Below are 23,395 nucleotides of genomic sequence, written 5' to 3'. Positions count from 1 at the left end.
ACTACCCTCGTGCGTAGGGTCTGACAATCTGCTTTAAGAGTACATGTGTTCTAATTAATATGCAAGTTCTAACCACATTATTTTTTATTATAATACTCAGAAATGTGTCTTAATAATTGCTACATACAACGACACCAGATCAATTTATGTATTCACGGAATATCGACTATAGACTGACTTCATTTTAATGCTGCATTACTGCGCCCCCTGCTGGAGCAAAAATAATACAACATCACGTGTTTAGTTGTATCAGGACTAACTCTACATTCTTTTTTTTTTAACACGTTTAAACGTTGCATGAACCTCCTCATTAACACAGAAACAAACAAAAAATTAAACTTTTAGTTTATTATAGTTAATACTGCAGGCACTTTCCATTTACACATATTACACAAAGGCATCACACAGTGGAAATTTTACATCAACTAAATTCTTATATACGAAATCTAATTCTACTGTTGTGGCAGGCAGGTTCCTGTTATGGCATTATGAACAGGAAAAGTAGTAGTTCGGAAGTGTGTTGGGAACACTTTAAATATTCACAAGCCTTTATTTATTGACGTTTCAACCTCAACAGAACCAACAATGTCAAGTCTTTTAATTGACATAGGATATTAAAGATGTCAGTCATTTCAGCCAGATGAACCATTTCAGATCAGAGGAGTGAGAAATGTTGGGCAAAGTGTGGTGCTTAGGGTAGTGAGCCTTTGGAATGGTGCAGGGACCCCGACTGGTTCTCTCGGTCGTGCTCCTTAAAGTAAGTATGTTCAATACGATGGCAGAAAGAAAGCAGGTTGGTGTAGGATTTAACCTTTTCGGCAAGCTCGTCATTGGTCAGTTGTGTGGTGAGTATGGTAAAAAGATGACCAAACACCAAAGCATCTAGTTCAGTTGGCCTGTGACATTTAAAGTACAATAATTAGTAAAGACAGCATGTGAAAACAGAGTTATGTTGCATGTTTGTATGTGTACATTACTGTCCAAAAGACTCTTATGCTCACCAAGGCCATATTTACTTGATTAAAACAGTAATGTTGTGAAAAATGTATAAAAATTTAAATATGTGTCTTCTATTTTAATACATTTAAAACTGTAATTTATTCCTATGATGGCAAAGTTCAATTACTCCGCATCAACCTTGTCACATGAACCTTGATCATATTACAATGAATCATTGTATGATGATTTATTGCTCAAAAATTAGTTTTTATCAATGTTGATAATTTTTTTCAGGACTACTTGATGAACTGAAAAGAACAGCATTTATTTTAAATAGAAATAGTTTGTAACATTAAAAATGTTTACTGACACTCTTGATTTACTAAATCCTTGCTGAATAAAAGTATTTATGTCTTTCAAAAAAAAAAAAAAAAAAAAAAACAACTCTCTGACACTAAACTTATATAGTAGTAGTGTATGTGCACAAAACATACTGTTTGTTGAAAAAGTAGGGCTGTGTTCCCAATCGCTGTGACAAGGCCTGACAGCACTGACTCACATCTTCATACACCTGAGAAGAGGAAACCCACACAAAGCTTTATGTACCGCACGCTGATGAAAGAAAAACACACAACCTGACTTGGTCGGTGTATTACACTTACTTAATTTATCTGCACACAAAAAATACCTGCTCCAGGCTCTTTCCAGACCATCCAATCGCGTTCATCTTCCTCTGTACCTCCCACTGCTTCTGATAGGCTAGAATGTGATTGAGAGGCCAAGAATAGGGACTGCTGTATCGGGGCCTAGAGATCTAAACACACACTACCATTAAATGTGTACTACATTTACTTATCTATCTATATACTGACATTAAAATGCCATTGATGTCATCTTTGTTTATAAGATATGCAATATATATGATTTGGGGACAACTTTATAGGTGACACATACCTCTGTAGCAGTGTAGTCATCACACCACTGGATATACAACTAGAAAGAAGAGGCAATGTTTCACTTGTCTGCACAGTTTAGCACTTTTAAAATATTTATTTAAAAGATAGAAAATCCACAAGCAAAGACACATAATGTGCTGGAAATTGAGCAATTTTTAGAAATGGGGGGGGTTAATACTTTTATTGAACATAGGTGCATTAAATTGATCAAAACGTACAGTTTATAAAAAAATATATTAATAATTCTATATTAAGTAAATGCTGTTATTTTTAACTTTCTATTCATTCTGATAATAGTAATGCTAATAATAACAATCCATTTTTTTAATGGTATATTATAATGATATTTGAAGGATCATGTGACATTGGAGACTGGAAGTGAAGAAAATTATATTTATTTAAAATAAATTACATTTTAAAATGTATTCAAATAGAAAACAGTTATTTTTGTAAAAACATTTCCTAGGATTTTACACATTTACTGTATTTCCGACCAACTAAAAGCAGCTTTGGTGAGCATAAAAGAGTTTTTACACATTTTTAAAAAACTGTACTGACCCCAAACTTTTGACCGGTTTTGTATTTACAACACAAATGCATGCTAATGTGTGCGGGTCTGTACCTCCGCAGTCAGCAGCATGTTATTGACCAGCTCCATGTAAGCCTTCATCTCTGCCCTCTGGACATCATCCAACCCGTCACTCAGAGAATGACCCTATGGACAGCAATGTCAGCCAACACTCAAACATTCTAGTATTCATATGGAGTTTGTTTTTTAGAGTAATGATGATACCTTTGCCTTTATGAACTGAACAATCGGCCCCAATTCTGACACAACCTGATTTCCAACATGGATGAAAGGAACCTTCCCTAATGAACAGAGAGGAAGAGAGAGTATAAAACATATGAACTCTAACTCAAACTCATACATTCAACTTGACAGAGCTCTTTACTGCTGTCTTTCCAATATAAGACAAGAATAAACAAATCACTAATAAATTCAACAAAAACTTAAAAATGAGAGAATTTGGCGATGCACCTGACGGTGACATGTATTCAGCATTGGCACAGCAGGACACCTGCACTGGCAGGCCACACATCCTCAGAAATGTCTGCAAAACAAAAGTAACTTCACTAAACCTAAAACAAGTGACTAATATAATTTTAAAACATGTCAAAATATTTGGTTTTCAAGTTGCCAATGTGAATAGACCCTGTTCACAAGACTGTGATGACGCATTCCAACGTTTATTTTTTTAAATGTATGAACATTTATAACACTATACTTTGCATTATATTACCTTTGTACCATATTACAAAAAGAACTAGTGTATGCTAATGCAAGGGTGTTTCTAACACAGCTTCTTTGGGAGTGACGGTCAATTTGACGTTGTTCTCTCTACTGGCTGCCGTTATCAGTCTCTCTCTATTTTTTTATTTTATTTTGAAAGTCATGAAAACACCATCATGGTGTTTTTCTTTTAATATCTGAGCAAATGTGAATGCAAAAAATATATTTGTGGTATGCTCCCATTCACTGCTATAGAAGATTACCCAACTATGACGACTTCTGCTGCTGAGAAACCTGGAAATGTGAAAAGATCCATCAACGAGTGTGTAAACTGTCAAAGTGATTATGGCACTACTTTTTACCTGAACAGCTAGAGAGGATGCAGAATCTGACAGCAGGATTTGATCCTCTGCAAAATAACAAAATAAAAAAAAGCATATTAATGTGTTTCATTTGATTTCTTTTGTAGTTGAAAAGACCACATTCTAAATGTAAAACTGATAGATGGCTTCTTTTTTACCCTTAAGAGGTTGGTACAGAGTTGCTTTTTCAGGCCATGGCTCAGCAGCTGCAGTAGAAAGTGACATGACATGAACTACTGACATTTCACAAATAAGACTGTATCTTTCCATTTTTCAGAAACTCTGACCCTTAACTATATACGCTCTATGCGGGCTTACATTACATTAATAAACATTTCATGGGTTTCTTTATCTTTGACCCTGACAGTAGCACTGAAAACTGAAACTGCTTGCTGTTACATCTTAAACAAAACACTCGTGAACAGAAGTACTGGCTTAACGTTACTAATATGCAGAGAAATGAGAAGACTGTGTTTAAAGTAAGCCCCGATTATCATCCTAACCTGCCCATCTCTAGCACAAAACACTAACACACACACACACGGACCGCTAAATTACACGCAAGCCAAACATTACCTGCAATCTGAGAGACAAAAGCCTCTGCAGCAAGAGACATGGCGGCGCAGACGAAATCTACTTTAAACTAAGCACTGAAACTGATCGAAAAACTGAAATGGCATTAAATCTCCACGCAAGGGCAAAGCAAGCTCCTGTCCCAGTGTAGTGACGTCACCCTGGAGTTTTTCCTGCTTTCTAGCCAATCATGTTCCTCCACTTCCGATCGCGTAATATGAAAGCGGCCTTTCACTGCAATATTGCTACTTTTTGCAACATCATTCTTAAACCATTTTCTTTTTTTTCTTTCATTGTTTCCATTTAATCTTATTGTAACCACAATACATTTTACTCTGTATATTGTATATTTATTTATGTGCTAATGTATTTTATAGTGGAGGAGCAGGTGCCTGCTAGCGGTCATTATGACGCCATTAGAACAGGGCGCGGACAGTAAATCATGTGCGCGGGCCAGGAGCGCGCACGCTTTACACTGTGTGTGAGCTGCATCTTAATTGTTCTTTCGTCAAATGTTAGACTACTAAGAATAAGAACAAGAGTATAAATATAGGTGTATTAATATGTTTAATCTTGTAAAATCAATAAGTCTATATTAAACTATATTAAACAGGTGCATTAAACCTAAAACAATATATATAGGCTATATATATATATATATATATATATATATATATATATATATATATATATATATATATATATATAATAGAGAGAGCGAGAGAGATAGAATATATTATAACATCTTTCTATCTGTCTATCTATCTATCTATCTATCTATCTATCTATCTATCTATCTATCTATCTATCTGTCTATCTGTCTATCTGTCTATACATATTGTTTCTCCGGTTCTCTATATATAATAAGTTTTAATAATAATATATATAGAGCCTAATAATATAAGAGAGAGAGAGAGAGAGATAGAGAGAGTAGAAGCGAGAGAGATATAATAGATCTTAATCTATTAGCTATACATATCTATATCTATCTATCTATCTATCTATATATATATATATATATATATATATGTGTGTGTGTGTATGTGTGTGTGTGTGTGTGTGTGTGTGTATGTGTGTGTGTGTGTGTGTGAGAATAACAGTATTGAATTGTAATAATTTCTTGATGTTATTGTATTGTATTTATTTAGAAACAAAAAAGGACACATTTGTACACTCTCCTTTTATTACAGCTCATTATAGATTTAGAACATTTTCTTTTCAGTATTCCAGCTCATCAGTTAACGGAAAGTGCATGTGTTTTTTTTTTTTCCCAGGCTTGAGCAGAGCTCGGGGCATCTTACCCTGTTCTCTAAAAGGAAGAAAGGAGACCTAAGGAAACACAATTCAGTACAAACACACACTAAATACTTATTAATATTCAAATTATTTAGGATATTATTGGATGTTAGACAATATCACAGCATATTAGTCTTTTAACTTTAATAGCTAAATATTTGAACGGCAATTTAAATAAATAAATACATAAATAAAATAAAAAAGATTGTAAAACTCTAGTAAACAGCTGTTTTAATCTTAACCGTTTGTAAGTAGGCTAAACGAAACATAAAATAAAAAAAAAATTAAAAAGTAGTTGAGTCGTTTATGCATTCAGCAAATGCAGTGTGGTTTATCACAGTGACGTTTTTGCATCGTCCATATACTCCCCTAAAACCGAATCTGTGAATGTGCTGTGTAAACACACATTCGGTTCTACAGGGTATATATAGACGACGGAACAAAGAGTCCAAATGAATATTCAGAAGTGGAACGACCTAAAGAACATAAAAAGCATAACGTGTCCACGGCCCAGGCAAAAAAAAAAAAAAAAAAAAAAAAAAAAAAAAAAATTAAAACAAACCTTGATGATGTTTGCACACGAAAAATGTTATTTAAAAAGGTATTTAATGAACATGCTTTTTTTCCTCAGTGTGAATTTGATTTTGTTAATTTCAGATATTTTCTATTTTCTAATCCAAATAAAATTGGTGCCTATTGTAATCATGTAGCCTAAAAAAAATAAAACAAAAAAAAAAAACCTATCTGATCAAATCTATCTTAGAAAATCTAATTTCTTTCTTAGTCTCTCTGTCCCTCTCTCTCTCTCTCTCTCTCTCTCTCTCTATCTCTCCGCAATGCAGTCGGTAGTAAATTAAAATAATCCTCTCGCTTTCAAATTGAAATGGATTCATTAACAAAGGAACCAGAATAATAAATTAAGTTTTACTCTCAGAACTAAAATGCACAACACACTTTGACATATCTGACCTCATCTCAAACTTGTCCTAATTTCTTAAATTTTTACGTTTACAATTTCTCTCACTCAATTTCGTCTGCACTAAAAAGACACAGGATGACCATACTTTAAGAATTTTCCTGCTAAAATTCAGAATTGATCAATATTGATAAAGCGACTGATTGATCAGAAAAAATGTAAAGTTTCAAGAGGAAAAAAACATTAAGCTTGATTTTGCAGCTGCACTTACCATTTGATGCAAAAACGCCCTTTGTAAAATACATTTCCCTGTATTAAAGTAAAAGTACGATATTTAAAAGAGAAAGAAAAGAGTAAAACAAAAGGGAAGCCAAAATTAAACTAATATAGTTTATTTAAAAAAATAATAATAATAAACTATACTGCACAAATGATAAAACAGACAGACGTCCTCTCGTACTGGACTTTCCTGTGCAACAGAGCGCGTGGGAAGGAAAGAGAGGGGCCAATATTAACGCGAGCCTGTAGCGCGTCTCATCTGTGATACCCAATGACGGACGCGCGAGGCTCGTAAAAACCGTTTTACAACCTGAGCTGTAAATCAACTTTTGAGCTGGGAAGAGCTTAGAAACCGCGGATTTTCTACCCCACAGTGGCGTTGCCAGCTAACCATTTACAATCTACAAAAACGAACAAATGAAGGAAACAGAAACGCCTAAAATAGGCTCAAAATATGCGAAGTCCGGTGGTATTAAAGTAGGCCTATCTCTGCACATTAGCCTATCTGGACTGCTCTTTGCAGCTATGTTAATCAGGCGTCTTCTGGCATTTTATGTTAAAAAAAAACGGTAAAATCCCTTGTCCCACTTAAAAATCAGAAATTCCCTCTGGGGAATGGGTCTGTACGCATGATTTATAAATGCAAAAATATATATAATTTTATCACTGTCTTTCCTTTATAACATGGCATTACAAAAAATGATAATACGATAACCTTAAGGTACAATTCTGTGTGTGTTGTGGGAGTTGAGAGAGACTGAATGTATTTGTGCATGGGTGTTAGAATACGAACAATTTATAATATTATACAATATTAAATTTTCCTATATTATTGTTACTTGTCGTGTGATCGCGTGTGCGTGCATTCGGGAAAGAGACAGTGTTTCGCTCTGTAGAACATGTTTATGCAGCATTCATCGTAGCCTACGTCTTGACAGTTGTAATAAAGTATATAGTTTAATTATCTTTTAAATTATAGCTAATTTTACATGTAATTGCATTTCCCCACAAGCACAGGTTTAGCCTATACATAAGTGTTTATGTGAGTGGATACTGCATTCATGCAGTATATTACATATTTGAATTGAGATTCTTTCAAGGCTATAGTATTATGTGAACAATATCATTTACGGGAACCATCTCTTAAACATCAGTTTATTTCGTGAAACGTAATGGCCTTATCTACTTTTTATTTATTTAGGCCTATTTATTTATTTATTTTTGCTTGCAAATGGAGGGGAAAAAATAACTGGCCGGATTCCTGGTGCTGGCAAATTTTTATAATTTAACTGAACAGTGAATATGCATTTTAGATACAATACATACAATGAATACAATATAGGCTATTGCATGATGTACTGATATAAAACCAGTTTTCACAGCCAAAACATCCTGCTGTTGTTATTTACATTTTATATTTCCATGTAAGCTACCACCGTTTCTTTAATTCATTGCTTTCCTTCTTTGATTTTTTTTTTTCGTAGTGTAACGGTAATTTCTGATATTTATCATACAAATGAGAGCCATAAACATGGGTTTATAATTTTATATAATTATATTACAGTTTTTTAAAAAAAAAAATAAAGGTATTGATCCAAGCAGTCATTGTAGTTTTAATGCAGAATTATAATTAAAGTCGGTATGAAATGGAAGTTGGGATTGTCCTTTTTTCCTTATTGTGACGTATATCGAAGTGAAACGGGTTCTGAAATGAGGGGGAAAAAATGGTAGGGTGGGGCTTGATTTCGTCCTTTGGTAATTGATTGGATCGTTGGAAGTTGGGCGTTGCTAACAAAATGGAGGCAGATTTGAATGCCAGTTTGAATCAGAAGCAGAATCAGAATGAGCTTTATTGCCAGGTATGTTTACACATACGAGGAATTTGTTTTCGTGACAGAAGCTTCCGCAGTGCAACAGAATGACAGTGACAGAACAAAAAACACATAATAAAAGAATAAAAAATACAAATAAGTAGGTAAGGAATAACAATATACAAATTGACAATTGTATGTGTAGGTATATTACAATAGGCAGTTTTGTATGTACAGGTATATTATGTACAAATTGAAGTGTAGACTAAGTATGTGTGTTAGATAAATAAGTGTATGAGTGTATAAATAGTGTTGTGTGTTCCACAGTTATTGTCAAGTGTTCATTAGATGGATTGCCTGGGGGAAGAAACTGTTCCTGTGTCTGGCCGTTCTGGTGCTCAGGGCTCTGTAGCGTCGACCAGATGGCAACAGTTCAAAGAGGAAGTGTGCTGGATGTTAGGGGTCCAGAGTGACGTTGCCAGCCCTTTTTATCATTCTGGATGAGTACAGTTCTTGAAGAGAAGGGAGGATTGTACCGATGATTCTCTCAGCAGTCCGGACTACCCTCCTTAGTCTTCTGAGGTCAGATTTGGTTGCTGAGCTGAACCAGACAGTTACTGAAGTGCAGAGGACGGATTCAATGATGGTGGAGTAGAACTGTTTAAGCAACTGTGGCAGGTTGCACTTCCTCAGCTGACGAAGGAAGTACAACCTCTGCTGGGCCTTTTTCACAATGGAGTCAATGTGAATGTCCCACTTCAGGTCCTGAGAGATAGTGGTGCCCAGGAACCTGAATGACTCCACTGCAGTCACAGTGCTGTTCATGATGGTGAGTGGGGGGAGTGCAGGGGGGCTTCTCCTGAAGTCCACGATCATCTCCACTGTTTTGTGCGTGTTAAGCTCCAGGTTGTTAAGACAATTGTGGAGGATTAGGATTACTCTCCACCGGACTCAATGCCAGTGTTGTGTCCAATTTCAACCCCCTGCTAAATCATTAAAATTATTAACTTTTGTTAAACTGGGCCCGGTTTCCCGATAACGCTCACTCTTAGCGCGGTAAGAAGACTCGAAAGATACATCTTACCAAAGTTGTTTATGTTCCTAAGTGTGTTCCCCGAAGTGTCCCTTAGGAAGCTTCTTAACACGCTGCCTCTTACGTCCGACGTTACAAAGGGGCTGTCCCAAGTGAAGGTGCTGAATAAGTTGGCATCGATTGCTCAGGAATAGATTTTCAACTTCACGCGAAGGTGCATTAGGGCGTTAAGAAAGACAACACGTTCTATGCAAATGAAACATTCCTCAAATTATTCCAGCAACATTTATTTTAACATAGTTATCCGTAAAATATAGACTATTAATTAAATTATCAAATTGTCAGTAATATGTTCACACGATATGTTGTGACGGTTAGACGAACCGGGTATCCCTCGCTAATCATCCACCCTCCTTATCCCATTGTGCCACTTGTGCCGCTTCTTGACATGGGTTTGACGACTTCTAAAAAATATGGAATACACTTTTATATTGATGGTAAGGTACTTTACAATCAGAATTCCCCTGCATGGCGCAGAAGGGCGTTGGTGACAATGTGGACGCACCTCTACACCGAGGTCTTGCTTAGGCCGTAGCCCTCTCCCACGACCTCGATGAAGCTCCCTGTAGCAAAAAACCTTAGCGCTGCTAGCAGCTGGACTTCAGGGCTCAAAGCAAAATTCCTCCGCGTTAGCCTGGCAAGCGCAGGTCTGAGAAGGTCCAGCAGCTCCATAATGAGTTGTCTTGGGAGGCGATGTTTTTTTAATACGTCAGGCAAAATGTCAAAAGGGCTTAAGTTTTTGCCGAATAAAAAAATTGACATGGACTAAACAGCTCCGCTGCCGGCGCCGTCTTTGATTCAATACAAGGATACGTTGGATCGCTGCCATAGTTGGTCGCTTACTGGACACCACCATGCTTACCCATTTATAGATCTTAGCCATTTAGAGCCAAATTGTTTGCCAGATTTTAATTATCAAAAGTGACTGCCAATTTAAACGCTTTAATGACATTACGAAATAGCCTAGGCTAATTACCACCATATTAGTTCTGATATCAAATAAAGTCAACTTCATAAATAGACCTGCCTGTATCCATTGCGAACATATTTTATTATTAGTCTTAAAATGCCCATAACATAAAATCATTTTTGAGCCATAACATTGTCAACATACCATAGTTGGACTTGTACTGCACTGCGCTGATTTCTAAAGACTGCTGCAAAGTGGCGGCGACTAGCGTCTTGAGCTCAAACAACGCTAAGAGAGAGCTTACGAATGGTCCAGACCAACCTTACGAAAGTGTGACTTACAGAAGATATACTTAGCGTACGAACGTGTCGGGAATCGTGCCATAACATTAAGAGAGAGGTTAAGAAATAGGTTAAGAACTACTTAGCGATAAGAACGTTTTGGGGAACCGGGCCCTGGTTGATAAGTTTCCTACAATTTTGGACATTTTTGCTACAGTTTAGGACATTTGTGAGGTGGTGCTGGGGCTACCTGGGTAAAAGTGTCCATGTTGTTATCCCATCATGTATCATAGAAAAAAAATCAGAAATACATTTCCTTCTAAACAATACCAAGGATTCCAATTGCCTCGGTTACATGCTTAGTAATATAGTGTTTCAATCTTTATTAATAAATGATGCCAAGACTTGATTTGTACTATTTCAATGTCATTTAATTTTATTGTTTCAGAACTGTGTAGTTCTGAGTTATTGCCTTGTTTGCTATTAACTATTTACACAAAACTGCATGCTTTTCCCCCACACATTGTACAATCAAAACACACACATTTTCCCTCTTTCACAGACTCTCACATTCTGTCTGACACATTAATGTTCACTTGAAACAACCAAAGGATGCTGTGAAAAGCGGGACCAACATCTTGCTGCAGCTTACTGCAAGTCGGGCCTTTCGAAGGCAGCACACACATCATCAGGGACCTCCACTCCACTCATGTGTTCCTGGTATCGGCCAGGGTTGGGAATCACGTCTTCAAACAGCATTCTCAGCAGGGTGTCCACAGTCTAAAATGGTAAAATTAATTTAAATGTAACAGTGCAAAATGATTTTACAATCACATCCTGGTAAAACAAGCAGCACAATGAGTAAGAAAAAATAAAGAATTTACACTACTGTGTCAAATATTGTTATATAGTGTCCTTTATGCATGTTAATATAGCTAAAAATGAAACTAGGGTGTTACTTGATTGAGGTGTTAGATCCCAAGAATCTTGTACTCTATGCTGTTTTCAGTTGAATTAAAACCTACAATCCAATAAATTGCTAGAAATTTAGTGCTTGTTATCTTTTAATAAGAAACAGTCTCAGCTTTTAAAGTCTGTAAATTATATATAAAAATACAAAATTTGAATACTATTTCAGCATTCTTCTATGTGTGCTGATGACAAATTGATGTTGTGCCTCAGTTCAAGCAGTATGTGATCTGATAATCTCGCTCACTTTGACAAATTACAGCACCAAATAAACATGAATGATATCAAAGTGTTGAAATTCAGTACAACTTATTAAAATGAATCATGCCAGATACATAACCCAAGTAATCGATAGTGGATCAAAATATGAATTGAATCAAATCGTGAGTCAATCACAAATTTGTCAGTGTTGTCCTCATACACTACGTATTTTGCTGCACTGTAGAGGGGTTGGCAAACCTTGTACAGAAAGCAGGACACATACACATTAGTATAACTAAAGTAAGTCTCACACACACAGCTAGGGCTGTTCAATTCCGAAATTTTTGGATTCGAGTCCGATACTTCATTCTGGAATCGATGGGATTTGATTCCAGGAGTTGATTCCTCACAGTTGTTTTCGATTCTTTTTCGATTCCTGTCTTCTTAGAATGGAGGAACCTAATTACGCCATGACTGCAGGATATAGATAGTAGAAAGAACCCTTCTCATAATATGAAACTTTATTTGTAAAAATTGCGATACATTTTTGTAGCTCTGATTGATTTTAAATTGTAATTTTGTCTGCATTGCCTGTGATAGTCATAGCCCACAGCTCAGCAATGGACATGCATTTATTGCATGAAAGGAACAAAAGGTGAAGTGTGTCTAAAATACATGTGCACAGCTTAGCTGAATGATGTTTACTTAACTGTATGCTTTGCACAAAATTAATAAACTGTACACAAACAAAATAACCTGAACATTAACAATAACACTGATATAAGAGCTTGTGGTTTTTCTGTCAGTCAGATGTGCACTTGGCCACTGATCTGTGCTCTCTGTGTTTTTTCTATGGGTGATTCTCAAATGGAAGACTGCATCCTTAAACTCAGACGAGCTCAGTACTGACTCGTTTTCATTCAGTTTATTTTCGTGAATCGTCGTTCAGTGACATTTGATGGCATAGCAGCTGAGATATGCAGCTTTCGTAGTATGCAGCCTTCTGTTTGAGAGGCACCCATAGATAAGCTTTGTTGAACTGAAAACGGCTCTGTATGAGGATTCGATTCCCAGCCCTGCGCACAGCATTACACCAAGATACTGACTTAAGCCCCGTTCACACTACAATCGACAAAGTGACATGATCCCATTCATTTCAATGGAGAGCTGGCGATTTCCAGCGACAAGTGCGACAGCGGCCGTTGGCGATGGATGGGGCGTGTCCAGCGACATGACAAAGTTCAGAATCCTTTCACTTTATGCAAATGAAGAGCAACTTTCGGGAGCGACAGCCAATAGGAAAGACGACGGCAGAGCTCATGTTATCGTTTTCCTCTCAGCCGTAGATAAACATATGCAATGGAAAAAAAATAGGCTCTTTTTCTCATTAATATTTGTTTGTATGTACGGATTTAAAGTCCCCATGAAATCAAAATTAAAGTTTTTTGGGTGTTATCAATATGTTAGTCTTAAGGTTATCTATAAGGCAGTGTGCTCCAAAACAGTGACAAAATTCACATTTAGAAGATAAAAGCATTCAAAGCTTGCAGTTCGTCACTTCTGCCAAAACGTCTCAACATCATACTTCATATTCTTCATTACAATTCAGACAGTGTAAATAAGATTTCGACTGGTGCAAATGAGGTCTGGTTTCACACGAGCGGCAACCTTCCGCTCTCTCTCATGAAACAAACACGGAAGTGACTAAAACTGCAATTCATCGACTGGCCGCTAGAGGCTAGCTCCAAAAACTCCATGTTAAAATGCCCAACTTTACAGCAGAAAAAAATTTATTTACAGCCTGATACAAAAAGAGGTTTTGGTCTATATAGCTAATTTTGCCCTTCTTGACAACTGTGAGGGGGTGATTTTTTTTAATAACATTTAAATTATATTAAGCTGCTGCTGTCACCACCGTCGAGCTAGGTGGGCATGGTTTCAGCAACCAGCTCCCGCCTCTTTGACCACTTTCAATTATCTGGAAATGACGAGCTGCCAAGATGGCGACCACCCACTCCGCCCACTTTGAGCTTCAAAAACGCTCCTCGGAAATCTACAGGACACGAGACATGACGTCACAGACACTACGTCAATGTTTTTATACAGTCTATGGTTTCACGTTGTTTCACGCGAACCGCGGCAGTGCACACAGTCTGAGCCGGACTTTGGCTCTGGTCCAGAGACACGATCGCACGGAGCAGATCATATGCGTAGGCACATATTAAAATCTTTTACATCTACACAGCCTCAGCATGACTATGACCACTATTTTGTTTTACTAAGAGTTTCATATTGAATCTAGGAGGTACAATATTAGACTGTGGCTATCAAATGCGGCTTTACAACAAAACGCTATTGGCTATTGTAAAAAGGGGGCGGGGCTGCTAGATATGTCCCGCCCTCTCTTGTTTCAGTTGAAATTACATCACCACACAGAATAAAACTGCCTGTTTCAAGGCACTTCAGGGGACCTTTAATTTATGTTTAGATTATATTTAGTCGTTTGCCTCCAAAATGTTTGTATTTAGCAGCAAGAAACCTGATTCGCTGTCAAGGCAACCAGTAGTGAGAACGCCCACTGGCAAGCAAACTCATAGCCAGCCCCTGGCCGCAGTGTGAACGCAGCTGTACTTCTGACTGTCCTCCTGAGTGATATCAGGCTTGTATGTGGAATCCAACGCTGTTGACTCCTTTATGGTACCCGACGATGTGTCGTTGATCTCATCTGCGCTATTTCCCATCCGTGGCCTTTTGATCGGTGTAGACATTTTAAAAAGAGGATGGAAGTTGTCGCCAAGATCCACAGTTGAGCAGGTCATAGAGGGGCACAAAGGTTTTACCTGGACCGCTGAAATTTCAACAAACAATAAATTAATAAATAAAAAACCATGAGACACACACAGACAACTATGTACTCCCCAATATAAATAAATACACAGGTACAATATAACTTCTTTGCCTTTACTCCGTCGTTTCGGCTTTGGAGTAGAGAATGCCGCTTGCGCGCCAATGCTGGTCACAGTTTTGGCGGGGCACTGGATTCCAACATCTCGTGTAAGTGGCTTTAAGACGAATGAAACACACAAAGCGATATTTCAGAACATCCATCTAATAACGTTACAAGATTATTTCTAGTTAGCAAGTGAATTCGTTTTACTAACCTTCACATTTGTTGACGTTCCAACTGTGTACACAGACGGGACAGCCGTTTCTGTCAAATATAGGATTCGGACTAAACCCATTTCATATCGTCTCAAATTCTTGAAACATTCTTCCGTAAAATGCCTCGCACACAGACGCGAATTTGCCGTTATTCCTCCTTCTTCGAAGTGCAAGAATTGGAGCCAGCGGGCACGCAGACTGGGATGTTTGGGGATAGAGAAGAGGACTTGAGGAGGAGCGCATCCTAAAATGCACCTTACCACCATATTGGTGCAATCTTCTGATCGATGATAGGTTTCTGGAGAGGCGAGGGAGACGGACACCGATAGCCACGCCCTCCAGCCATTGCTCGTGACCGTAAAAGAAGAGAAGTCGTTTCGAGGGGAATCAGAATCAGAATCAGAAAGAGCTTTATTGTCAAGTATGCTTACGCATACAAGGAATTTGTTTTAGTGACATAAGCTTCCAGTACACAGAGACAACAACAACACACAGAAAAAAAAAAAAACCGATTGCAAAATAAATAAATTGTATGAACAGTTGTGCTATAGATGGGGAGATGGATGAATTAAAAAAAAAAAAATAATGAAGTGCACAGATACATTATAATAAACACTACAATACTGCATAAAAAACTAAGAATCGTAAATTTTGATTTCATGCCGACTTTAATCATTATTATATGAGATAATTTGGTGCAAGGCTTTTAATCGTACTCTACAGGGCTTTTATTTTGAATTAAATTCCAAAAATCTCTGATTACGTCACCGTCACACGCTCAGCATCAGCCTCCGACCCATCTCTGTAGAAGGCAAGTTAACGACTGAACTCTTGCAAATTTTAATCGTATAATATGCTTTAACTAATATCAACCTAATGAACATATGTGTAAATCACACTGCTTTACACTAAGCGAGGGCTGGCGAGAAGGAAGGCAGGGCAGGAGTTTTCATCCTGTCCCTGTTGTAGTAAATCCTCTACAATAATTAGAGTTGCATTATTGTCCTATTTCTCAGTTGAATATACTTACTCTTGTTATTCGTTTGGAGTTTGCATTTCCAACCCACGTTATTGATAAGATCTGACCACAGATGCAAGCGAGGATTATGTTTCTTTATATTAATGTGCGAAAAATGTCTTCCAGACTGATGCATTGGAGGGTGTGGATGTGTTGAGAGAGTAATTACAATAGTTGGTTTCTGCTTTAAGGTGTGGATTTGCAGTACTGACAATGGGAGCCATAATTTCACGGTGGAAGGTGAGTATTGTTTCTCCTTTTGCAACCACCCCCCCCCCCCAATCCAGTTCTTGCACTTCTTTATCAAACCCATACTATAAACAATAATGTAATTGTTATGCTCCAACAGACTAAAGCTTCCACAGTAGAACTTCTAGAGGCATTGGATAAGGTATGTTCCCCACTGTTGTCCTGCCATTTCAAACCCCACAGACTCTTTTCAGCCGTTGTGACCTTATCACACATCACAGAGCTGTATGTCATCATCTGAACCCTTATACTGGCTGCATTTCGTTGCTTTACTCATTCCTGGCTCACCTCCTGAAGTCTTTGTCTATCTGGAGACTGTATTGATGGGACCATCTGTTTGCCCGACTGCTGCGGTTGACCTTAACTGTCCAGTAGTGGTCACTGCTTTGGTTTAAGAGTGAGCTGTAGGAATACACTTTGCAATTCCCGAGGGCTTTATGTTTAATTTGCACTGTACATTCAACTGTAACTAACAGAGCTTATATCCGGCATTCAGTATTTATGTTCTGCATTAGCATGTTCAATGTCTCTCAGCTTTATGTGTAACATGACACATGGTGACAAATCTGTTTTTCATGCCACCATGTAAACAAACATTATAACTTACTTTGAGGCATCATTTCTACCAGACCTGACCTTAAAAATGACTTTAGTTAGTGTAATCTAATGAAGTCAGATTCAGTAATGTTAATTAATAATTTTAATTCTTGAATAAAACCAGTTAACACTGTAAAGCCTGACATATCAGATAATTGCCAGAAAGACATATTTTTAATGGAACAATTTTGTGAAACTTATTAGTGAAAATAAAGAAAAAAATAGTGAATATATGTGTTATGTTTTGTATCAAATTTGAAACATCAAGATTTTATGGCCATATAGTATGATATGGTGAGAATATGCACCTCTTACTCATAATGCATATTGTTATTTATGCGGAAGGCAGATAAAATTCTGCTTAAAATGTAAATCAATGACACAGTATTACAGACTTCTTGCATGAAATGCAAATAAATGATCAGTTATTACTCTATATCTTCCAACAATGTCTTAGAAAAATTATAAATATTATTTTTCAGATCAGAGCTATGTAGTTAAAAACATTGCAATGCAATACAATGGTGATTGAGTGATGCACAAATAAATGTTCATCATAAGACAGCTTCATCATTAAAAAACACCATTTAACATGATTTATCTAAAACATAATCAGGTTTTTCAGTCCAGTAAATGTTCATCTAAAAATATTAATAACAAAATAAAATGTTATTTTTACATTTACTTTACTCACAGCAAACAGATATGTGTACCACAAGGTAGACATTTTTAGATTAAAACTAAAAGGCCATTTACTTTCTAAAAAAGTGTGAATCAGTCAGAAGGCATGTAGTAGATAGTGTACAAGAAGATTTTCATGTTGATAACTAAAAGATCCTAGACATTATAGGGTTGAATTAGATGTTATCAAATGAAGCATTTTTACAATATTTAACGTAATGACATTGGTAATGATCGTACAATATTGTGATATGAATTCACAGGACATTAAGGACCTTGAGGAGTTTCGTGCAAAGAACCAGCGTTTGCTGAAATTGTGGGTGGGCCGACTTCTCTTCTACTCATCTGCTCTGTACCTGATCACGTGTCTGTGTGTGTATTACCTGTACTCTCCTGAGCAGTGGAGCGCTCGGCTCATCACTGCCCTGCCTCTGCTGGCCTTTCCTGCACTGTGAGTCCTCTTTTATTCATAGATGATGACATTCTATTAGGCTTGCTTATTGTATTACAGTTGATGTTATTACATCTGTATTATGTATTATATCACACGTATTGCATTCTGTTATACTCCTTTTTAAAGGCTGCTTGGCTTACGTAGGTCTATGTTATTGCGTTGCATAATTTCTTTGTTAATGTGCTCTCTTGCTTAATTTGATATTCTCTCTCTCTTCATAGAGTATTGTTACTACGAAAACTGCTCATCTTCCTTTTCTCCAAACGTACAGAGAGAAACAGTAAGCTCATGATATGTTGTTTTTCTTCATTTTTCATGGTTTTCTTCATTCTCTTAATCTTTTGTTTATTCTCTGCTGTAGCTGTGTGTTTTCTCTCCAGGAATTATTCATAAATGTGTTTAAATACACCAAAGATTTTGACAGAGATCTGATTGGGATTTGATTGATTGACTCATTGGTCTTTTGAATCAGTATATTTATAGATTTACTAATTTATGGTTTCTTCTGTTTCAGATGAAAAATTAGATGATTTAAAAGCACAGAAACGAAAAATGGTAAGTGTGATTTCAGACACATTAGAACAGTTGTCTGAGAAAGTAAGCTTGCTTGTGGCTACTTATATTTCAGATGGATAAAATTGTTCATGTGGACCATAAAACAAATGAATTATGTTTTTGTCAGCTTGAGGAGGTGATGGAAACTGAGACCTACAAAAATGCTAAACTCATATTGGAGAGATTTGATCCAGAATCTAAAAAGAAAGCAGTAAGTACAGTCATATGTAATATTAAAGCTTGAAAATGGTTTTAAACAGATGTAGGGATTTATTTTTGGAGCTAGTGAGTTAGATGAATACATGGTTTATCTTTACAGGAAACAGAAGCCACTCCAGTCAGACCCCACATGACCCCTAGACCAGGACAAGGTTTGTATGTGTTTTTGTTCTTGATTATGTGTTTATGCGTGTTTTCCTTATGTATAATGCACATATGTACTCACATTATATGCAGACCTTCGGCAGCGGCATGTTGCAGTGGCTAGTCCTGGTGCAGTACTCAGTCCCATGTCCCCAGGAGCCACACCCCTTCACGGTGCCCCAGGAGGGCCTCCGGAGAAAGGGCTAGCCAGTTCTGTAGCCAGTCCAACAGGAGCGAGCCAAGCAGAAACACCACGACAAATGATGAGAAGCATGAATCCTTATTCACCAGGACCTGGATCAGGTTCAGTACACTCAAACTTACAGTGGATATACATGGTGGATAAATAAATGAAAAACAGCTAGCTGTGGCTCTATAAAACTATGATAGCGATAGTAATTATTAGTGTTTTTAAAGATGAACTTTAAGTGAGTAAATATAAATCAAAATGTAAATATAAGGGAAAAGAGCGTGCATAATTACATTTTTTCGTTTTTGTAACATGTAGTTTTAGGTACACTGTTTTAATACAATTACACATATAAAAGTGTGCTGAAATGCCCAAAAGTAAGAAAGTCATACAGGTTTGGAATGACATAAGGATGAATAAGAATTAAAATTTTTAGGTGAACTATCTCTTGAAGTGTGGATAAAGGCATTCACACTGTATAAAAATCCTTACTAGCTTCTTACTCAAAGATGAATGCATTCCTCACTAAATCAACATCTTCTGGGGCTTAAATTCAAACTGAACTTTATAGGTTTCATAGTTGATGTCATTAGCATTATTGTGAAGTCCTAGCGTGTCATTTTCTTGATTTGTGTAATGATGAAGTGTTGATCATTTAGGTATGCGTCCTCCTGGTCCACCTCTTGCTCGACCCATCCTTCCACGAGAGCGCAGCTCTGTGGACAGAGTCATTGAGTATTTGGTGGGAGACGGACCTCAGAACAGGTATTACATTGGTATAACATACCACCAGCTTGACATACAAGTTAAGAGAAACACATTGAACACTGTACTGGCCAGAATTATGTCAGTATCTGAGAGAAGTATTTGTCTTTTGCACTCCTCCCATTTATTCTTATACTTTCAGATATGCATTGATTTGCCAGCAGTGTTTTTCCCACAATGGTATGGCATTGAAGGAGGAATTTGAGTATGTAGGTAAGAACCTATCAGAAGCAGAAGTTTTTTTTGTCCGAGGATACTTCCTTGAGGCTTTTATTTTGATACTCATGTGTGATGTTTTACATTACAGCATTCCGTTGTGCTTATTGCTACTTCATGAACCCAGCAAGAAAGACACGCCCCCAGGCCCCCAGACTCCCAGAATTCAGTTTTGAGCGCAGGCTTCGCTCTGAATCTCCTGAAACACAGTCTTCTGCTGCCACAGAGACACCAGAGGACAGTGACGCCCCTGAAGGTATTTCATGCTGCTGACAGCCAGTGACCTCATTATCAAGAACTCATAAAGTAATTTTGTTATCTTGTCATGCAATGTGTCAATCAGTCTTAAAACTGCAGCTGGAAAGCCTCCAAGAGTACAGCAAACAACTGTGAAAGTCAAGACATGCAGTTTTTGAAGAAATCATTTACATTTATCATTAGTATGAATGAATGTTGTATTTTATTTTATTTGTGGGTTTTTTGGACCGTATTCTCTTGGCTTGCTTCACTTGTGTTTCACACTCTGGCACCCCTTGGAGTAAAGTTCATAGTTTCAGGAAATTTCCCTCAGGTCCCAGAACCTACACACTTTACTTACACATACAAAATCATTCAAAAGTTTGGGGTCCGTAACATTTTTTTGTTTTTAAAGGGTCTTATGCTTACCAAGGCTGCATTTATTTGATTAAAAATACAATTTACAATTTGAAATGACTGTTTTCTATTTTAATATACTTTAAAATATTTTTACTCCAGTCTTCAGTTTCAGTTATAGGCTTTAGCTGCTTAAGAAACATTTCTTTTTATTATCAGTGTTGAAACCGTTGTGCTGCTTAATGTTTTTGTGGAAACTGTTCAACATTTTCAGGATCCTTTGATCAATAGAAAACTAAATTTTCAATTTATTTAAAATAATTTTGTAGCATTATCATTGTCTTTATTGTCACTTTTGATCAATTTAATATGTCTTTGCTGAATAAGAGCATTATTATTATTATTTTCTTTTTAAATCGTACTCACCCCAAACGTGTGAACAGTAGTGAATCCACTGCATGATGCTTTGGTGCTAAAGTATTCTCTGCTCCTTTCAGTTATAGTGGGTAGCATAATCATGATCACAATAATTTCCTATTCAAAGAACACTCTCATACACAAAATCACACAACACAATAATGACTGACACCATTACATGGCAGAAAGGTGTGTTTTGTATGTGTTTCTAAAAGACTGTAAATCTTATCTCAATCTTAAATCTATTTGACAGTAAATCTTAAATGTCTCCTAATATGTAATTTGAAATGTTATGTCTGTTTTAAGGGAAATATCCTGCATTTTTGACATTCAGCTAATTTTTTTATCTTTATAGAAATTGCAAGTAAAAATATCTGCAAAATTAATATTAGTTTTAGCTAGATGGTCAGATGCTTTTTTCCCTCTAATTATTAATTGGTTTGTTTACAGTCTTGATAATACATGTTGTGCTTCTTTTAAACATTTATTATCATACTGAATGAAGAATACCACAAATTATATTCTTATTGTTTAATGCAATAACAGGCCTAATACGCACACAATCTCACACATGCACAACAGTGCCATGGCTTTTAGCAGTATACATCCCCAGTGGCAATTATTTTAATTATTTCATTTTGCAGATGACATAGAAAGAACTACAACTGCTGAGCCTCAGGACCCTACCGCTGAAGATCCACCTTCTGCACATGAATCAGAGGAAGAAGAGGCACAGTCTCAACAGAGCCCGGCCCGCTCAGAGGATGTCCCACAGGAAGAGACCGGAGCTCAGGGGCAACAGCAGAAAGAGGATGAATCAAACTAAACTGTGTTTAAATGCAGTTTAAACATGAATGATCAATGCCGTTTGCTACAGCTTTTGGTTTTTGGTATGTTTGGTTTTAACTTCACCCTAAAGTGTGTTCATTTAGTACTTCTTAGTAATTCTGGAGGCTGTTAAGTGTTTTTACTGCTAATTTATTTATATATGCACCACAGTGTTTACATATAGTGGGCTAAATATCATATCACATTACAGTTTGTAATGCTAATGGTGTGGTGCAGCCCATAACGGTGATGTCACCCAGTACAATACCTGTGCATGGTTTGTTTATGAGGGTGATTTCACAAAACAAACTGCAATTACTACAGTCAGAATAGTATCATTTTACAGTGTTAGCATTCAGTTGCTTAGTAAATAAGGACAGGATATATTTTACAGATTTTATCTGTGTTTGTGTTTACAGAATTATTTGAAACTGCAAGTTGAACAAAAATACACTCTGACAAAAGCATAGTCCTTGTAGGGGAGTGATGCTTGTTTTGTTTTTTGTTTTTTTGCCAAATACACTATTTTGAGTATTAAATATTTATTATTTTGTTTTGAATAATTTTAATTGCTTGTGTTTTTTCTGGCCAACAGTTTGTTTACGTATTTGTGTATAATTCAACTGTCTTGTGCCTTTCTGGTTAGGAATATGTCTAGGTTTTAACAGCACAGTTTACACAAATTGCTAAATTTGTCAAAATAATACAGGATGTTTTCTGCATTGCTGTTTAAGCTTTACAAGTCAACTGATGCCAGAGGTGACACTGGTATTTATTCATGAATTTGAATGGTGATAATGATAATTTTGTAGTCAATTGTGCCTCTGCATTTTGCATTAGTTATTTCATTTCCATGTTCATTGTGAATTGACTCTTATCTCAATAAGCAACACAAAATTCGTGTGCTTCAGAACTGGAGGTGTCCACTTGTTCTTGTTTGTCAGTTCTTTTAAGTTGTTGTGCACATGTCTGTTGCATTTACAGACTGGATTGTGTGTATGGTAAATCCAATAAAAAATCTTTTTCTAAAGAATGATTCAACATTATCATGAAAAGTGAGTTTTTCTTTTGTAGGTGATTCTTTAAGAATTAAGAAGCACAATACAGAAAGGCTAATTGAATGTTTCTGATGCTCATGTCTAAGCAAATATTTCATGCATGATACATAATAGACAAATACTTATGCTTTACTGATAACCTTTTTTTGTCATATGTTGCCATAGCAACTGAAATAATTATAAAATGTAACATTTAGTTTTAATCTTATGAAAATTTTGTTGTTTTTTTACTCAGGATTTTCAGTTGTTCCAGATACACCAGCAGCCCCTTACAACAATCACGTTTTCTTTGATAGGATATAACATATTATTTCAAAGAACCTAAAAATGTCTTAGATGTGTTCTTTGAGATATTTTCAATATGTCAATCA

At 36.5% G+C, this 23,395-nt stretch overlaps 3 protein-coding genes across 4 annotated transcripts; 1 reads left to right on the top strand and 2 right to left on the bottom strand.

Moving 5' to 3' along the window:
- Window positions 1-328: 328 nt before the first annotated feature.
- LOC109102554 (metaxin-2-like) lies at window positions 329-4,302 on the bottom strand. Its single transcript, XM_042757862.1, has 10 exons — window positions 4,125-4,302; window positions 3,707-3,754; window positions 3,549-3,595; window positions 2,935-3,007; window positions 2,689-2,765; window positions 2,518-2,610; window positions 1,894-1,932; window positions 1,628-1,753; window positions 1,434-1,510; window positions 329-896 (listed from the first exon to the last, which is right to left on the bottom strand). Exons 1-10 carry the CDS (start codon window positions 4,162-4,164, stop codon window positions 692-694), a joined length of 825 nt encoding a protein of 274 aa, XP_042613796.1. The 5' UTR covers window positions 4,165-4,302; the 3' UTR covers window positions 329-691.
- Window positions 4,303-10,789: 6,487 nt separating this feature from the next.
- On the bottom strand, window positions 10,790-15,400 carry LOC122145271. Of its 2 annotated transcripts, XR_006160219.1 has the most exons (4): window positions 15,039-15,400; window positions 14,837-14,939; window positions 14,417-14,725; window positions 10,790-11,487 (listed from the first exon to the last, which is right to left on the bottom strand). XR_006160219.1 is itself a non-coding variant. In XM_042757861.1 (3 exons), exons 1-3 carry the CDS (start codon window positions 15,303-15,305, stop codon window positions 14,469-14,471), a joined length of 627 nt encoding a protein of 208 aa, XP_042613795.1. In that variant the 5' UTR covers window positions 15,306-15,397; the 3' UTR covers window positions 14,243-14,468. The 2 variants fall into 2 exon arrangements, 1 of the variants encoding a protein (XP_042613795.1); XM_042757861.1 differs by lacking the exon at window positions 10,790-11,487 and having other exon boundaries at window positions 14,243-14,725; window positions 15,039-15,397.
- A 375-nt stretch (window positions 15,401-15,775) lies between these two features.
- On the top strand, window positions 15,776-23,007 carry LOC109073962 (endoplasmic reticulum junction formation protein lunapark-B-like). Its single transcript, XM_019090039.2, has 13 exons — window positions 15,776-15,850; window positions 16,249-16,297; window positions 16,407-16,448; window positions 17,848-18,035; window positions 18,260-18,318; window positions 18,553-18,593; window positions 18,721-18,804; window positions 18,913-18,964; window positions 19,050-19,259; window positions 19,806-19,911; window positions 20,054-20,124; window positions 20,219-20,383; window positions 21,783-23,007. Exons 2-13 carry the CDS (start codon window positions 16,271-16,273, stop codon window positions 21,962-21,964), a joined length of 1,227 nt encoding a protein of 408 aa, XP_018945584.1. The 5' UTR covers window positions 15,776-15,850; window positions 16,249-16,270; the 3' UTR covers window positions 21,965-23,007.
- The last annotated feature ends 388 nt before the right edge of the window (window positions 23,008-23,395 follow it).

Source organism: Cyprinus carpio, chromosome A6 (genome assembly GCF_018340385.1).
Source record: "Cyprinus carpio isolate SPL01 chromosome A6, ASM1834038v1, whole genome shotgun sequence".
In the NCBI taxonomy this organism is placed as follows: domain Eukaryota; kingdom Metazoa; phylum Chordata; class Actinopteri; order Cypriniformes; family Cyprinidae; genus Cyprinus; species Cyprinus carpio.
This window is presented reverse-complemented; position numbering and strand designations above follow the sequence as displayed.

What these genes read in the sequence shown, in the direction of transcription:
- LOC109073962 (XM_019090039.2), top strand. Translation starts at nt 16,271, where the DNA reads ATGGGAGCCATAATTTCACGGTGGAAG. An exon ending in CTGCTGGCCTTTCCTGCACT is followed by an intron (nt 18,036 to 18,259) that starts GTGAGTCCTCTT and finishes CTCTCTTCATAG; the next exon opens with AGTATTGTTACTACGAAAAC. An exon ending in GACCCCTAGACCAGGACAAG is followed by an intron (nt 18,965 to 19,049) that starts GTTTGTATGTGT and finishes CATTATATGCAG; the next exon opens with ACCTTCGGCAGCGGCATGTT.
- LOC109102554 (XM_042757862.1), bottom strand. Translation starts at nt 4,164, where the DNA reads ATGTCTCTTGCTGCAGAGGCTTTTGTCTCTCAGATTGCAG. An exon ending in TGAATACATGTCACCGTCAG is followed by an intron (nt 2,766 to 2,934) that starts GTGCATCGCCAA and finishes TCTGTTCATTAG; the next exon opens with GGAAGGTTCCTTTCATCCAT. An exon ending in ATGACTACACTGCTACAGAG is followed by an intron (nt 1,754 to 1,893) that starts GTATGTGTCACC and finishes GTGTGTGTTTAG; the next exon opens with ATCTCTAGGCCCCGATACAG.
- LOC122145271 (XM_042757861.1), bottom strand. Translation starts at nt 15,305, where the DNA reads ATGGTGGTAAGGTGCATTTTAGGATGCGCTCCTCCTCAAGTCCTCTTC. An exon ending in GAACGTCAACAAATGTGAAG is followed by an intron (nt 14,940 to 15,038) that starts GTTAGTAAAACG and finishes TTCGTCTTAAAG; the next exon opens with CCACTTACACGAGATGTTGG. An exon ending in GCCGAAACGACGGAGTAAAG is followed by an intron (nt 14,726 to 14,836) that starts GCAAAGAAGTTA and finishes TTGAAATTTCAG; the next exon opens with CGGTCCAGGTAAAACCTTTG.